The sequence below is a fragment of the Mus pahari genome, unplaced genomic scaffold (assembly GCF_900095145.1).
Source record: "Mus pahari unplaced genomic scaffold, PAHARI_EIJ_v1.1 scaffold_5406_1, whole genome shotgun sequence".
NCBI classification, from domain to species: domain Eukaryota; kingdom Metazoa; phylum Chordata; class Mammalia; order Rodentia; family Muridae; genus Mus; species Mus pahari.
The window spans coordinates 2549-21127 of NW_018392442.1; the positions used below are offsets into that span (position 1 = coordinate 2549).

The 18579-nt window shown below is 36.1% G+C and overlaps 1 protein-coding gene across 1 annotated transcript; it reads left to right on the forward strand.

Moving 5' to 3' along the window:
* The first annotated feature begins 16869 nt into the window (after positions 1 to 16869).
* On the forward strand, positions 16870 to 17808 carry LOC110315020 (olfactory receptor 7G1-like). Its single transcript, XM_021189193.1, has one exon. It carries the CDS (start codon positions 16870 to 16872, stop codon positions 17806 to 17808), a length of 939 nt encoding a protein of 312 aa, XP_021044852.1.
* The last annotated feature ends 771 nt before the right edge of the window (positions 17809 to 18579 follow it).

The following is an 18579-nucleotide window of genomic DNA, read 5'->3' on the forward strand; positions in this document are numbered from 1 at the left end:
TTTTTGTGTTTCCACTTTAAAGTCGTCTATCTGTTTACCTGTGATTTCCAGTATTTCCTTCTTAAAGTCCTCCATCATCATCATGAGAAGTGACTTTAGATCCATATCCTGCTTTTCTGGTGTGATGGTGTATCCAGGACTTGCTATCGTGGGATAGTTTGGTTTTGATGATGCCAAGTAACTTTGGTTTCTGTTGCTTCTGTTTGGATGGCTTGCCTCCTGCCATCTGATTATTTTTAGTGCTTGCTGCCCTCAATATATCTGATTGGAGCCTGTCCTTCCTATAATCCCAGTTGATTCAGAATTTCTCAGATTGATTCTTTGATTATGAGCTCCTGTGAACCTGAGATTCTGGGTGCAGTCTGGAAGGGATTTGTGCCCCTGGTCATGCCAGTTCTCTGCTTCCCTAGTGTTGTCTCAGGTCCTGTGCACGACTGGATTGGAGCAGAAGTTGTGTTCCACTCACCAGTAATCCTAAAATTGTTCGAGCAGGTCCCTAGAGACAATGGGGTTGTCCACCGAATCTGTGCCCTAGGTGATCTGGTGCTGGTATAGACTGGAAGGAGTTTGTGCCCCTGGTCAGGCCGGTTCTCTGCTGTCTTAGTTAGGGCTTTGGTTTCTTGATGCTTCCTCCATTCCCACTGATTGTTAAAATTTTTCACCTCCTTTTTTTTTCTCTTTTTTTTTTTTTTCATTTCTTCAGGGTCCATTTTTTATTGATTATTTTATTTATTTACATTTTAAATTTTATTCTCCTTCCTGGTTTCCCCTCTTCAAAACCCCTATCTCCCCTCATTTCCCCTGCTTGTATGAGGGAGCTCTTCCACCCACCCACCGTCTTCTGCCTCACTGCCCTAGCATTTTCCTACACTGGAGCATCAAGCTTCCATGGGACCAAGAGTGTCCCCTCCCATTGATCCCAGGTAAGGCAATTCTCTGTTACATGTGAAACTGGAGCCATGAGTCCCTCATAAGGTCAGGAAATTGAACAGAGGTGTGTAGCAGTGAACGGACAAGGAATTGGGGTAGCCATTAGAAATCCCCAGATGCCAGGAAAACAAGAGGATCCCAAGACCCAACAAGGATGACATTAGCTGGAATACCCAAAAGAGGAGAGAGAGAACATATAAAGACCATATCCAGAAGTGAGGCACAGCCCCCACTTGAGGGATGAGGGCCACCCACCCATCTCAAAAATATCAAGCCCGAATTATTCCAGTCTAAAGAAAATGCAGAGACAAAGAACGGAACAGAGACTCAAGAAAAGGCCATCAAGAGACTGCCCCATCTAGGGATCTATCTCATCTGCAGACATCAAACCCAGAAACTATCCTTGATGCCAAGAAGTGCTTGCTGAAAGGAACCTGGTAGAGCTGTTCTCTGAGAGGTTCTGCCAGAACCTGACCAATACAGATGTGGATGCTCATAGCCAACCACTGGACTAAGGAGTCAAGGGAAGGAGTGAAGGAGCTGAAGGGGTTTGCAACCCCATAGAAAGATCAAGGGTGCCAACCAACCAGATACCCCAGAACTCCCAGGGACTAAATCATGAATCAAAGGGTTCACCTCTTTTTTTTTCACAGCCATCCATGACCCTGAGAGGAGGGATTTGATTAAGATATCCTATATAGAGTGGAGTGTCCCAAAATACCTCATTCTCTGCATAGAATCTTTCTGCCAACTTCTGTGTTTGCTCTTATCTCCTGAAGCAGAAACTTTCTCTGATGATGGTTGAGCAAGTCACTGATCTATGATTATAGTAAATACAGATAGAATCCACCTGATATCCGACTGAATTATAAACAAAGATTCCAGGTGTTAGTATAAATAAATCCACTTGGATTGGCAAAAAGGTAAAGTACAATACTAGTTCAGTTCAAAACCCCAATAATAATAAAATAGTATCTTATGGAAATGGAAATAACAATGAAAGATGTCATTCACATTCAGATTCAGGGAGGTTAACATTTTAGTTCTTTGTCAGTAACCTTGGATTTCCTCCTTTATGTGCAAAACCAGGTTACAGGACTGCCCAATATTTAAGAGAAATAAATAAATGTGTAGAAATATTTCATTTTAAAGTTCCAAGCCTAGATATCCTCATTGGTGTTTTATCCCCTGAAACAACACATCTAAAACATTCTAGACATAAATAATCATGCTGTTTGCTAGGGTAAGCCAATCTATTTTGCTTTTGAGTAGAGAGATCTAGAAGTGGGGTTTAATGGGTAACTTACTTGGACTAGATTGCCATGGGGATTCATAAACAACTTCAACTTTTTTGGCAAGGCTCTCAGTGAAGACCTCCTTGTCCTTAGGAAGAATTACACAGAGCTTACCCACTTATAAGATGTACATGATTAAGATAAATTTTAGACATGCCATAGAAAACATGTTAATGGGACTTCAAGACTATGGCTATCTTTTCTCTGCCAAGAAGGTAATAAATACTACTACAAGAGCCACTTACCTGAGTTATAATTTAGAAGAAGGAAAATTACCATCTCCTAGCAACTTAGTGAGACAATTCTACAAATCCCTCAGCCAAAGGTCAAGAGGCAAGTCTGATATTTCCTTGGGACATAGGGTTATTGTCAACTATGGATACCAAGATTTTCTGAAATTGCAAGTTTCTACTTCCTTCCCATATGGTGAAATGGAACAAAAGGCCTTTGAAACCTTAAAACAGGTGCTGGTTTCTACCCAGGCAATGGACCTTCCTGATATGTTCAAGCCATTTTATCTGTTTCTTATCAAGGCCCAAAGTAGCAAATTCTGGTGTAGTTGTGGTGAAGCAACACAAGGTCATTTGGGCTTAAGTATTGTGTCATTGAAAATAAGCCCAGAAGGCTGGACTAAGACCTCTAGCACTGGTCCTCTGTAATGGCTCATGAAAATACCTATAAGAAGAGGAAACTCATTATATCAAAAGGAAAAGAAATAAAGTTTCCTTAAATCCTGGGAATCCTAGAGGCTACTATGTGGTTATCAAAGAAGTTGGCCATTATCAACCATAAACGATACCAAAAGGACATGTCTTTTGAGGACATAGGAACAAAGTTTTTCAGTAAGGTAGTCAAGGAATCTGCCTTAGCACTAGTAGGGAATTTGCAAATTATTGTGATGATACAGGAATCTATTTTACCAACTCTTATCTTACATGGAGGAGGAAGAACAGCTTGACACCTAGATCTAGGCCCCTGAAAACAAACCATATGGAAGCAACTCTCTGATGGAGTCTGTGATTATAATATAGCCCTCCTATTTAAAACAGAGGTTGTGATCCTCACTTTCTCTGTAAGGAGTTATATATACACTGATGAGCAGCTTAATCAGATAGCCTATTAAATTGCTAGAGGTTTTAACTCTGTCCCAAGCCTATTGCCTTGTTAAAAAACAAAAATAATATTGATAAGTTACTAGAATATAAGGCTACTATTGATTGCCTACTGTTACAACACCATCAGAGATGCCAAGAAGTTAGTGAACTGTGCTGTTTTAATCTCACTGACAGTAGCAATTTAATAAAGAAAAAATAATAGATTGACAAAAACTTGCAGGTAGTGTTAGTGACAATGGGGATAGGGATCAAATTGAATGGCTTACTTTATATTTATGATATTTTCTCTGTTTTGCTATTTTATGAATCCTAATGTCCATTTGTGAATGTTACTTTGTATTTCCTTACCCTGGACAATAAGAATAAAAATGTACTACAGATTTCAGCACCCTAAATTTAAATTGTCCAATTTATGAGTCATAAGTGAGACTCATTATTCTAGAACCAGTGGAATGGAGTGTGCTACTGCAGTATAGTTATATCATCTTGTAAAAGTAATTTTAATAATACTTTAAGTGCTAAAATTAGTTTTGTTAAACTATGTAGATCATCATAAATCCCTATACAACATGTCCCTGACTGCAAGGTCATTAGAACTATATGACTACTTAGCTTCAGTTCTCCATATATCTCCACTTCTGTAAATCACTCTTGTTTCCTGAAAATCTTGACAGTTTTCTCTATTATATGTCATAATTACAGTTGTGGTTATCACCTTTTAAAACTTGAACCAGCTACAGGCCTAAGATGTTTCCTGGACACTATGCTTTGTATGGCCCTGCCAATGGTAAATAAAGGCTTCATGTAATTTATCTTATTCAGGCTTCTTAGGTGTTTTATTTTTCAGGTATATCATGTCAACACAGATTTAATTTGTTGACAGACTCCTCACTGAAAAATATAAACCTGCAGAATATGTTTCAATGTAAAAATAAATTGAAGTTTTCATTCTGCTATTATTAACTAAAATTTTACTTATTACTTATTACTGTTCTTATATATAATAAAGTACTTGTCTAGTTTGAGACCTCTGTGGTGAGAGTGAGTATACCCCATGACACTGATCATGATATTGTGCTATACTTGCAGAATGAGCCTGCCTGGGGCCCTTCACGAAGCAAGTGTTGTGACTTGATGTAGAGATACACAGACAACCACTGTGTATGGAGTTGAAGGAATCCTGTGGAAGATGGAGAAGAAGGATTCTGGAAGACAGAAGGGTCAAGGACACCAGAAAAAGTGTACAAAGTAACCTAGGTCCATGTGGCCGCAGGAAGACAGCTGTCAGCCAGAGAGAATGATTTGCGTGGGCCTAATGTCCTCTGTACATATGTAGCAGTTATGCGGATGGTTGTTCATGTGGGACTCCTAAAGGAGAAGCAGGGGATGTCTCTGAATACATTGCCTGCCTTTGGGTCATTTTCCCCTGACTGGAAAAATGCCTTGTCTAGTCACAAGGGAAGAGAAGGATGCACAATGTCCTATAGCACCTTTATATGCCAAGTAGGCTTGAAATCCTTGGGAGATGCCTCTCATTTTCTGAAGAGAAAGGAGGATGGAATGATGGGGTTAGGGGAGAGGAGAGTGAAGGAGTAGGAAGAGAGGACAGAAAGGAAGCTGCAATCAGGATGTAAAGTGAATAAATAAGTCAATTAATAAAACATTGTTGAAATGAAAAGACAAAAACAAGACAAAAACAACAACAATAATAAAAAGTATCTGTCTGCCACCACATTGGATCATACCCAATATATAAAATAACATAATTATGCAAAACAAAAAACATACTTGCTTTTCATTAATGCTTCTCAGTAATCAACTATGTAGTTTAAAAGAAGTGTTTGCTTAGTGGGTCACTCCCATATATGTTCTCTTTTTCTCATTTTATCCAAAAACTATTATAATACATTTTGGTCCACCTGTAATGGTATTAACACATGAAGAATAGAAACTTAAATTAATAGCTTTCTAATGTGAAGGAAAACATAATCCTAAATTATTGGGAAGCATTTGGAAGTAATGGAATTTTAAAACTCAGAGTTTACTCCTGAATTAGAATTAGTTTTTGCTTCTTTTTATTCTAGAGCTTTTAGATGTGCTGTTAAACTGCTAGTGGATGCTCTCTCCTGTTTCTTTTTGGAGGCTCTCAGAGCTATGAATTTTCCTCTTAGCACTGCTTTCATTGTGTTCCATAAGTTTGGTTATGTTTTTCCTTCATTTTCATTAAATTCTAAAAAGTTTTAAATTTCTTTATTTCTTCCTTGACCAAGTTATCATTGAATAGAGATTTGTTTAGCTTCTATGTGTATGTGGACTTTCTGGTGTTTTTGTTGTTGCTGAAAATCAGTCTTAGTAAATGATAATCTGATAGGATGCATGGAATCATTTCAACTTGTATCTGTTGAGGCCTGTTTTGTGGCCATTAATATGGTCAATTTGGAGAAGGAACAATGAGGTTCAGAGAAGAAGGTATATTCTTTTGCTTTAGGATGAAATGTTCTAAACATCTGTTAAATCCATTTGGTTCATAACTTCTTTAGTTTCAATGTGTCTCTGTTTAGTTTCTGTTTTCATGATCTGTCTAGTGAAGGAGTGGGGTGTTGAAGTCTTCCACTACTATTGTGTGAGGTACAATGTGTACTTTGAGCTTTAGTGAAGTTACTTTTATGGATCTGCATGCCCTTGCCTTTGGAGCATAGATATTCAGACTTCCCCACCTGGAGCTCCATCAATATACAAACACAAAACCCAGAAACTATTGTGGATGCCATAAAGTGCTTGTTGTCAAGAGCCTGATATAGATGAGAGGCTCTGCCAGAGACTGAGAAGTACAGATGATGATGTGGGGCATTGGACTCTGCACAGACAGGCTGATCTCCAGTTGAGCTGAGGTCTGAACCATGGAAATGGTGATAATTCACCTACATGACATGGTAGACATTCCCTCATGCTCCTGGAACTCTGGTTCCTGCCTAAGTAACCTCCCCCCCCCCCACAGTGCTCACAAGAGAAGCCTGCCTAGAATTCACATAGGCAATGGCCCAAGCAAAGTAGCTCTGGGGTTCCCAGGTAGGGCTGCCCCTTGGCTACCCACTGAAGAGTGGGTCAGAGACTTGAATGCCCACCCAGGGATGTGTGGAAAGTGTATGGCAGGTCTCACATGCTTGACATACCAGAGAATAGGTAAAATTCTGATGGGCCATGGGTGTTACCCCCTCTTCCCCAGGGCCCCCCTTCTTAGTTCCCAGCAATGATGCTTATAGCCAACCATGAGGCTCAAATGGAGGAGTTAGGGAAAGGTCTGAAGGAGCTGAAGGGGTTTGCAAGGTTTGCAACCCCATAGGCAGAACAACAATATCAACTAACCAGACCCTTCAGAGCTCCCAGGGACTAAAACACCAACAAAGGGTATCCAGCTGCATATGGAACAGAGGATGACCTTTTCTGGCATCAGTGGAAGTAGAATCCATTGGTCATGTGAAGGTTCAATGCCTCAGTGTAGGGGAATGACAAGGTGGTATGATGGGAGTGGGTGGATGGTTTGGGGAACACCCTCATAGAATCAGGGGGAGGGGGTATATGATAGGGGGTTTGCAGAGTGGAAGCTGGGAGAGGGGATAACATTTGAAATGTAAATAAAGAAAATATCCAATAAAAAGAATTTTAAAAAGACAACACTCAAATATTAAAAGAAAGAATAGTATATTTCTCAATCCTCATCCGAGTTTTTATTTGTGAATAACAATTAATAGAGAGAAAATGATCAGACACAAAAATTTTATGATGATATAGATATAGATATAGATATATAGATATATAGATATGTAGATACCATGTTCTCATAGCTAATGGGACAACATGTGTAGGACCAGTATAAAATTAGACCAGCTAATTTCCTAGTGAAGATTGGGAAGGAATTTGTTTATTCCTATCCTTAGTTGAAAATCTATTAACAAGGAATGCCTGTGATATAGGAGATTACATTTACTTATTTATTTTTCAGGAATATGGTACCTAAGAATATGCTTGAGTAGAGTCACATATACATAAAGACAACTCTAACTTGACTCAGGTCAATTTTCTTTATGAAAGGAAGCATTTAAAATTGGGAATGAAAAGTGTTATTGGCATTTAGGGTTGGGATTTGGGAAAGAGAACATTATTTGTATGTGTGATAGTCTGAAGTGACAAAAATATGTAAGGCAAGAGCAATTGAATTTTATGCATCAAGTATTAATCCACAGAAATTGATTATCAGGGGACAAATTCACCAAGAGGAATTTTCAGTTCTAAATATCTATGTCCCAAATATAGGGGCACCATATTCATAAAAGAAACTTTACTTTTAAAGTTTGAATTGAACCCCATACATTAAGAGTGGGAGAATTCAATACTCCATTCTCACTAATGGACAGGTCATTAAGACAGAAACTAGAGAGAAAAATTATGAAACTAACAGAGGCTTTGATTCAAGTGGACCTAACAGATAAGTACAGAACGTTTCACACAGTCACAAGAGAATATACCTTCTTTTCAGAACCTCATGTAATCTTCTCCGAGTTTAACCATATAACCAGTCTCAAAACAGTGACTCATGAGATACAGAAGATAGACATTATCCATTGCATTTTGTCAGATCATGATGGATAAACGGTAGATTTAAACACCACCACCAATAACAAAAACAACAAAAAACTACAGCAGAAAATTTACAATCGCGTGGAAACTGAACAACTGTCTACACAAGGATTGCTGGGCCAAATAAGAAATAAAGAAAGAAATAAAGACTTTCTAGAATTCAATGAAAATGAAGAGTCAACATATTCAAACTCATGGTGTCTCAGACTAGACTCAGTAGTTCCCTGAACCTGAGAGAGAATTCAGTGTCCCAGTATGCAGGTGGACAAAGAGTCAGTGAAAAAATGACAAACAGACACAAACACAAAGGTGTGTTTATCTGAATGTAATTTCTCAAAGCATCAGATATATTACAGAAGAAAAACCAGGAAGCTAGGCAACACATCAGCCAAGGTAGATTGAAGTTATCTTTTGCATAATGACACAAAGCAGAAAAATGCATATGTAAAGACTAACAGGAAATAGGCGGTGTTTACAACTGAGATAAGATCAGCCCTATTTAAAGTCAGCTATTCACAGAAGCCAGGTGAAAGGGCTAATACGCCCAGGTGAAATAATAGTCTATTGTTAAACCCATCACCAGGGGTCCCTTAGTAAATACCTAATTATGCTATTCCTCTGGGATTAATGAAAAACAGGTACCAGGGAAGTTCTGTTCTGCTAACCTTTTCATGAACAATATAATACTCTAGTTCCTCCTTTAACCACAACCCATCTTCTTTCTACTACTATATAATATAGGCTGCCATTCATGTCTGTAATGAGAATTCTAAACTTACTTTGCTAAGCTTGCCTTGAAATTTCTAACTCAATGTAGTAGAAAGTAATGCCTGATTTCTTTCACTATCTCTCTTTCTTTTTTTTAAATGAATTTTTTATTTATTATTATTTTCTTTATTTACATTTCAAATGCTATCCCAAAAGTTCCCTATACTCCCCCTGCCCCTGCTCCCCTACCCACCCACTCCCACTACTTGGCCCTGGCCTTCCCCTGTGCTGGGTCATATAAAGTTAACAAGACCAAGGGGCCTCTCTTTCAATACTGGAGGCAATTTGTCTGAATGAATAACATTCTTATGAAAGTCCAAGCCCAGTGTCGGCTCAAGGACTGCCTAGGACATTGGTGAAGGCCAGGAAGCAAAGTTCAACCTAATTTAGGTATTTGTCAAAACATTCCATGGAGGCATCTATAATAAAACAATACTGAAAGAAAGCACAAAGAACCATTCACCAACTAACTAAGACAAGTTTAGAGCATTCATGCTACAGGATACCAAGGCTCCAGGAGACTAAGTTTCTGTGAAAATTTTTGCCTCTGGATTGCAACCAAGCTTTTGGACTTGCACACAGATTTCACTGGAGTGGGTGTGGCATTATGGGACACAATAAAGGAATGCTAAGATGAAAGTTCATCTTAAGGAACTAGTTCCTCAAAAGAAAACTAGAGAGATCTCATATTAACAAGTTAAAAGCACACTAGAAAGATCCAGGGGGAAAATAAAGCAAACACACTCAAAAGAAGTAGATGGCAAAATAATAATAATAATAATAATAATAATAATAATAATAATAATAATCAAAAGCTGACTTGTAATTAATAAAATTAGAAACAGAATAATTCAAAGAATTTATGAAACCAAGAGCAGGTTCTTCGAGAAAATTATCAAAGTAGACAAACCCTTTTCCAAACTAAGTAAAAAACAGAAAGACAATATCCAAATTAACAAAATCAGAAATGCAAAGGTGGTGATAACAACAGACACTGAACAACTTCAAAGAATCATTAGGTCATATTTCAAAAGCCTGTATTAGACAAAATTGGAAAATCTAAATGAAATAGTAAATCGTTTCGTTGTAGATTACACTTATTGAAGTTTAATGATGAGCAGGTAAACAAACTAACAATTCCTATAAGCTCTAAGGAAAGGGAAACAGTCAAAACCGTCCAGGACCAGGTGATTTTACATTCTACCATATTTTCAAAGAAAAGTGAACACCAGGAGTTCTCAAATTATCCCACAAAAGAGAAACAGAGGAAACAGCAAAACTCATTCTATGAAGTTACAGTCACTCTGACAGCTAAAATACACACTCAATGAAGAAAGAAAATTTCACATGGATTTCTCTTCCGAACATTGATGCAAAAATACACAATAAAATACTTGCAAACTGAATCCAAGAACACATCAATGATATCATTCACCAAGATCAAGTAGATGTTATTCTAGGGATGCTGGTGTGGTTCATGTTCCCCTAATGGAGCAGCCTTGTCTTGTCTCATTGGGAGACCTAATTAGGCAGTGACTTGATATGATAACCAGGAGTGTCTCTCCCTTCTCAGAGGAGAAAGGTAGAGGGAATGGGTCTGGTCTATGTGAGGGAGTAATGAGAAGAGATAGGGTAGGAATGATATTGTAATCTAAAGTGAATTAGTACATAAATTTTTAAAATTAATTATAATTTTAAGTAGAAAATTAAAGTGTAATATGTAACATTTTACTGGCTTAGCAGTCCCTTCCACTTTCTTCAAATCCTGAACACTTTAGTTTTATCCTCAGAACCTACATGGTGGCAGGCAAAAACAATACCTGTAAATTTTGTCTGACATACATGTACCACAGCATACGGAAACACTCCTTAAAAACTCACATACAAATTAAATAACCTATAATAAAATATACACTTAACATCATTTAGTTGGAATTTGTCAGAAACAGTGAGAGTTTCAATTTCTAGAAAACATTTTATTACTTGCCTAATATTACTGTTTCTAACCATATATAGGAAAATTTCAATGGTAAAATAAAAATTACCTTTCAAACTGTCAAAATTATTACTGTTTTCATAATTGTAATTGATAATGTAACTTTTTAGAGAAACTATTTTTGATATACACACAAGATCTATAAAAAACATGTCTCCTAGTTATGATAGAAACTATAGCCATAAAAACTTCAAAGCATGACTATCTAAGCATGAACTGAACAAGAACAATAATAATAAGTATGCTACATCTGAAAAAGGAAATCTCAAAAGGCTTCAACTATGCAAAGAACTATAGGCAATTAAGCATATAAACTAGCTATTAACCCCAGAGCTCCCTGGGACTAAACCACCAATCAAAGAAAACACATGGAGGGACTTGTGGCTCTAGCTGCTTATGTAGCAAAGGATGGTCTAGTTGATCATCAAACGGAGGAGAGGCCCTTCTTCCTGTGAAGATTCTATCCCTCAGTATAGGGGAATGCGTGGGCCAGGAAGCAGGATTGGGTGGGTTGGGGAGCGGGGGAGCAAGGAGAGAATAGGTGAATCTAGAATGGGAAACTAAGAAAGGGGATTATATTTGAAATAAAAGTAAAGAAAATATCTAATTTAAAAAAAGAAATGTAGATGATATGATAGTATACTTAAGTGACCCCAAAAATTCCACCGGAGAGCTCCTAAGCTTGATAAACAAATTCAGCAAAGTAGCTGGATATATAATGAACTCAAACAAATCAGTATCTTTCCTCTACACAAAAGATAAACAGGCTAAAAAAAGTTGAAATAACACCCTTCAAAATAGTCACAAATAATATAAAATACCTTGGTGTGACTCGACCTAAGGAAGGGAAAGATCTGTAAGATAAGAACTTCAAGTCTATGAAGAAATCAGTCAAAGAAGATCTTAGAAGATGGAAAGATCCCCACGCTCATGGATTAGCAGATTTAATATAGTAAAAATGGCCATCTTACCGAAAGCAATCTACAGATTCAATGCAATCTCCTTCAAAATTTCAACTCAATTCTTCACAGAGTTAGGGAAATTTGCAAATTTATCTGGAAAAACAAAAAACCTAGGATAGTGAAAACTATTCTCAACAATAAAAGAATTCCTGGTGGAATCACCATCCCTGATCTCAAGCCGTACTATAGAGCAATTGTAATATAAATAAACAAACAAACAAACAAACCACACAGTATTGGTAGAGTGATCAATGGAATAGAATTGAAGATCCAGAAATGAACTCACACACCTATGGTCANCTGATCTTCGACAAAGGAGCTAAGACCATCCAGTGGAAAAAAAGACAACATTTTCAAAAAATGGTACTGGTTCAGCTGGTATTTAGCATACAGAAGAATGTGAATTTATCCATTCTTATTTCCCTGTAGAAAGCTCAAGTCCAAGTGGATCAAAAACCTCCACATAAAACCAGATACACTGAAACTTATAGAGGAGAAATTGAGGAAGATCCTCAACCATGTGGGCACAGGGGGAAAATCCCTGAACAGAACACCAATGGCTTGTGCTGGAAGATCAAGAATCGACAAGTGGGACCTCATAAAATTGCAGTTTTGTAAGACAAAGGACATTGTCAAAAGACAAAAAGGCCACCAAAGATTGAGAAAAGAACATTACCAATCCTACATCTGATAGAGGAGTAACATCAAAGATATACAAAGAACTCAAGAAGTTAGACTCCAGAGAAGCAAATAATCCTATTTGAAAAATAGGGTACAGAACTAAACAAATAATTCTCAACTGAGGAATACTGAATGGCTGAGAAGCACCTAAAAAAATATGCTCCCTAGTCATCAGGAAAATACAAATCAAAACAACACTGAGATTCCACCTCACATCAGTCAAAATGGCTAAGATCAAAAACTCAGGTGACAGCAGATGTGGAGAATGTGGAGAAAGAAGAACACTTCTCCATTTCTGGTGGTTTCTCAGAAAATTATACATAGTACTACGTGAGGACCCACTAATACCACTCCTGGGCATATACCCAGAAGATACTCCAACATGTAATAAGGACACATACCCACTATTTTCATAGCAGCCTTATTTACAATAGCCAGAAGCTGGAAAGAACCCAGATGTCCCTCAACAGAGGAATGGATACAGAAAATGTGGTACATTTACACATTGGAGTACTACTCAGCTATTAAAAACAATGAATTTATGAAATGCTTAGACAAATGGATGGATCTGGAGGATATCATCCTGAGTGAGGTAACCCAACCACAAAAGAACACACATGATATGCACTCACTGATAAGTAGATATTAGCCCAGAAGCTCGAAATACCCAAAATAAAATTCAAAAGCACATGAAGAAGGGGAAACAAAATACCCCTGGAAGGAGTTACAGAGAGAAAATGTGGGTCATTCCTTCAATGACCATCCATAGACTACTCCACCTAAGGATCCATTCCATATGCAATTAACAAATCCAGACTCTATTGTGGATGCCAACAAGTGCTTGCTGATATAGCCGTCTCCTGAGAGGCTTTGTCAGTGCCTGACAAATACAGAAGTGGATGTTCACAGCCATTCATTGGATGGAACCCAGGGTCACCAATGTAGGAGCTAGAGAAAGAACCCAAGGAATTGAAGGGATTTGCAGCCCCATAGGTAGAACAACAATATGAACTAACCAGTACTCCCAGAGCGCACAGGGACTACACCACTGGCTCCAGATGTGTGTGTAGCAGAGAATGGCCTAGTTGGTCATCAATGAGAGGGCGGGCCCTTGTTCTTATGGAGTCTCCATGCCCCAATGTAGGGGAATGCCAGGGCAAGGAAGCAGGACTGGGTGGATTCGTGAGCACAGGGAGGGTTGAGGGGGTAGGGAGTAGTGGTTTTTGGAAAGAAAACTAGGAAATCAGCTAACGTTTGAAATGTAAATAAAGAAAATTTCTAATAAAAGAAAATTAAAAGAAAAACATGAAAAAAAGAAATGCTAAGAGCAGGAGAAATAGTCTTCCTCAAGGAATAACACAGCAATTGTTTATTAAATGTCAAATAGCTAGTATGGAAAAATAAACACAGAAGGAATATTATATAGACTGAGCAGATTATATTTATGCATATGTGTGTGTATATATGTGTGGAACATACATTAGTAAAATTATGATTTTGAAAGTGGGAGTTGGAAGAATAGAGAAGGAATTGGAGGGAGGAGTGGGCTGAGGCAAAATATGTAATTACATAATATTCTCAATATATGAAAGAAATAACAAAAAAATACTGTGTGCTAGAAAAATGAATGATGAAAACTCTCCCAGGGAGAAAACTCTCCCAGGGAGTAATTACATAAGGATGAAATCACTCCAAATACTTTCTGTCTTTAAGGGATGGAACTCCAGGGATTATAATACCAATATCATAGCTACTCTAATGAGGAACTTTGGATATTGAACTGTTGGGGATACAGAGAAAATAAGTAAATTTGCCTACTTCAACAAGAAAAACCTATGTCTCTGCCTATAGTAGACATGGCCTGATGAACCCATTTCAACCCATTTCTCTGTATTTTATACCCAGGAAAATTTTTTATCTTTAAGAGCAAGGTAATTCCTTGATAGTCATTTCTGATTTCACTATGTGTAGTTAATGTTTTAATCAGGTATGATTCATATATCAAACTAATTCCTCATCAATTCTTGATCAATTTCCTGATGTTTATTTACAAATATAGATAAAATTACTATAAATGTTATGTATTTTTAAATATATATTGTTCTGTATGAGGACTGTTCTATATTTTAGCATTATGTTACTTTCATGGTTTTCACAATTTTCATGCTATTTTTTTATTTATTTGATTTTTTCATCTTCTACCACACATAAATTATTTCTGTAGAAATTGTAGAGTCTCTTGTGAGACCTCAAGGCTTAGAAATTCAGGAGAAAATGGCAAAATGGTCCTATATGTTGACTTATGTGCTAAGTGGTTTTATTCTATTTACATCCAGTAGTTAAGAAGTTCCATGGAGTTCATCAAGATGCATTGAAATATATTTGCAAACTTGTTTATACCAGTGTGAAGGCTGTGTAAGAAATGAATGGCAAAATATTTATTCCACTAAGACTATTTAAACACACACAACCATCTGTTTTCTGTGTGTAGAATTGGAATATCTTGAATTCTTATGATCTCATCTGTATCATACTAGGTCTCTGAGTTTTATATTACAATAATTAGTAAATAAAAGATTGCACACTTGTGTACCTCACAGAAGATCCACAGGGATGTAAGAAGTAAATTGTAATTGTCTTATATATGTCACATAGAAAATTTCTCTGCTGGAGTTTTATATTATAAGCACTATTATATCGTGTTTATTTTTGTGCATGCCTAAGTGTTCTTTTGTATAAGCATGATGAAAGTGAAAAATAAATCTTAACTAGACATACACTTTCCACATCTACATGGAAATCCAATATTTTGTGACTATTTCTTAGAAATACCGTATAATTTTATCCTCAAATTTTCTTTTTGTATATATTATGGAGTACTTCTGTTTGTAAAGGTAAATTTTCATTTCATTTCAATATAAGTATTTAGCAAAACATACAAATAAATTTACATTCAAAAATATGTTTCACTGAACAACAAAATGTTAACAAGATAAAAAAGGGGGAGACATTCACTGCTGGTGGGAGTATAATCTAGAACACTCAGCATGGAAATTAGTTATGCAGGTTTTTAACCAAAACTGATAGAAAAAAACTTCACAAAATATAGAACTGCTGTATAAAACTAACCCATTTACACAAGCCTAGGAATATAACCAAGGGACTCTATATTCATGTTCATTGCCTATCTTATACAGTAGAAAGGATTATATAAGTGGAAAGGAAAATTTTGTAATATGCATAATGAACATTATTCTGCATGATTAAAAGGTAAATTATAACTTTTGTGAATAAATGCTTAGCTCTATAAATTATCATTCATATAAGATAACATGGCCTGAAAAGAAACAAATGATATAATGAAGTTACAAGTTTAAATCTCTCTCTCCCTCTCTCCCTCCTCTCTGTCTCTCTGCCTCTTTCTGTCTCTCTCTTTCTGTGTCCCCCTCTGTCTCTGTCTCTATCTCTCTCTTTCTCAGTAGAATCTGTTGTTTGTTATGTAGCACTGGAAGGAAATACAGTGGCTGATTGATGGCATAGAATTCTATATTAAAAAATGCGGTATTTAAATATATTACTCTGGAAGGTAATTTAAAAATACAAAAATTTCAAGATTATGATGTTATTTTGTTCCTAATTTTTTAAGCAATAAAAATAATTTAGTAAAAAGAAAAATACTTATAAGTAAGTCACATTCAAAAGACAAATAAAAATAAAATGGGACCTGTTGTTCACTATACTTTAATCAATAATTCACACAATCTGTTTCATTGGAGCTTATGTTTTATAGATTCCTAGGGATTGATAATGACATAACCATAAATGTTTAATTATGATACTAATTTTATGGTTACAGAAATGAAGATAATTTGTAGTTTAAAAAAGACATAAACTCTCTATTACCAAAAATTTATAAAAAATGTTCTTTTTGTAATGAAAATAGTTATAGACTTTATTTAAAATTGCATTTATAGAAATAACACTGAAAAGGAAAGAGAAGATAAGGGAAAAAATTTGCAGGGAAAATGTGTATGCATTCAGGCTCTTATTATGCAAATGGTAAAGTTCTTCAGTAAAAATATATGTCCTCAAAAAATCAACATTTATCAAACCTACAAGATTACTTACCAGGTAGTCTTCTATTGCCAAGATTGGTAAATTGACTACTAGCTCAATGCTCATGAGCCAAATGACAAACCTGACTAATATAAGTTCCATTCTGATATCTATGTGTATGTCAATGCACATGAATGTTTCTATTCAAATATAAGAAAATAAATAAATAAATAAATAAATAAATAAATAAGTAAATCACTGTATATAAATATAAAAATATTAAGTATTATCTACTGGTTTATATTTCAAATAAGATTGAGGAATACATCTTAACTGAGAAAAAAATTTGTTTCTAAAATATTCCCAAATGAAGCATTGTGTCCATACATCTGATTTTACTTTGTATTTCTACTAGGTTCACCAGCAACATGGAACCTGGAAACCAAACAGGCACATCCTACTTTATTCTGATGAGACTAACGTATGATCCTACAGTAGAGCCTCTCATCTTTGGCTTCTTTTTGTTTACATATCTGGTCACAATTATGGGAAATTTGCTCATCATTGTTGCTGTCAGCTCTGACTCCCATCTACAAACACCAATGTATCTCTTTCTCTCCAAACTTTCATTTACTGACATCTGCCTAAGTACAACCACTGTCCCAAACATGTTGAAGAACATCCATACACAGGACCAGAGCATCAGCTACACAGGTTGCCTCACTCAGGCCTGCTTTGTTTTGAGTTTTGCTGTGTTAGAAAGCAGTGTCCTTGCTGCAATGGCCTATGACCGCTATGCAGCTATTTGTCATCCCCTGAATTACACAGTAATTATGAATCCCCACTTCTGTGGTCTGCTGATTCTATTGTCCTTGATCATTAGCATTGCAAACAGCCTATTACAGTGTCTGATGATACTGCGGTTGTCATTTTGCACCAATAATGAACTTCCTTTATTCTTCTGTGAGCTTGCTCAAGTCATCAAGCTCGCCTGTTCTGATACTCTCATCAATTATATACTCATATATCTTGCAACATTTATATTTGGTGGAATTCCAATCTCTGGAATCATTTTCTCTTATACTCGAATTGTCTCTTCTATTTTGAAAATATCTTCCCTGAGAGGAAGATACAAAGCCTTTTCTACATGTGGGTCTCATTTTTTAGTTGTATCCTTATTCTATGGTGCAGCAGTGGGAGTATACATCTGTTCTGCAATTACTGTTTCCCCTCGGATAACTACAGTGTCTTATATGATGTATACAGTGCTCCCTCAAATGTTGAACCCTTTTATTTATAGCCTAAGAAATAGAGACATGAAGAAAGCTTTGGGAAAACTTATTACAAAGGTATCTTGCTTTCTGTGACATGTTAATTGATTAGGACTTGAGTAGTTCATGTCTTCCACAGAGGCAGAATTCTTGAGTAAGCATGTTTGAGTTTTGCTGTGGTTTTGTATATGTCATATAAAAATTTATGAATGTGTTATTTTTGATTTGTTAATTTCATATAATTTTTCATTTTACAGTTTTGAAATTTGATAATATATATATATATATATATGATATATTTTCTCATGCCAAATATCAGAAAGAGGTAAATATCTTCACATTTAATAATTTTATCATTATAGAACCAGGTCTAGATATGTAAGTATATTCATAGATATAAATCACACAAATACACACTGAAAATTTTACTTGTGTTATTTCTCCAAATAATATATATATTATCTTTTTACAACTATCAAGTGTATGAGCACACAAATGTAATATCCTCATGAGACCAGATGGCTTATGTACTTCTGGTACTAAAGTTATAACATATTTTAAGCTGTGTGACATTGCTGTGATGGTTCAAAATCAGGTTCTGTGAACATACAGTATATATACTCCTCATCTGTGAGTCTTTACTATAGCCTCTATGGTTATTTTGATTATTCTAATAATATTCCTCCCAGCCTTGTAGACAGCTATCCAAGAAAGTTTATCCCTTTTTTCCCATAGTTTTTGTTATACATTCAAAATTATGTTACACTAGTTAATATGTCAATGATGAAAGTTTGCTTAGTTTTCCCCAGGTCCTTTTGTTCTTCATGCGTGCTGCTTTGCAGTGTTCAGAAGTTAATCTCTTCCTAG

Bases quoted from the DNA above. Each gene is read 5' to 3' on its own strand.
- LOC110315020 (XM_021189193.1), top strand. From the start codon at position 16,870: ATGGAACCTGGAAACCAAACAGGCACATCCTACTTTATTCTGATGAGA.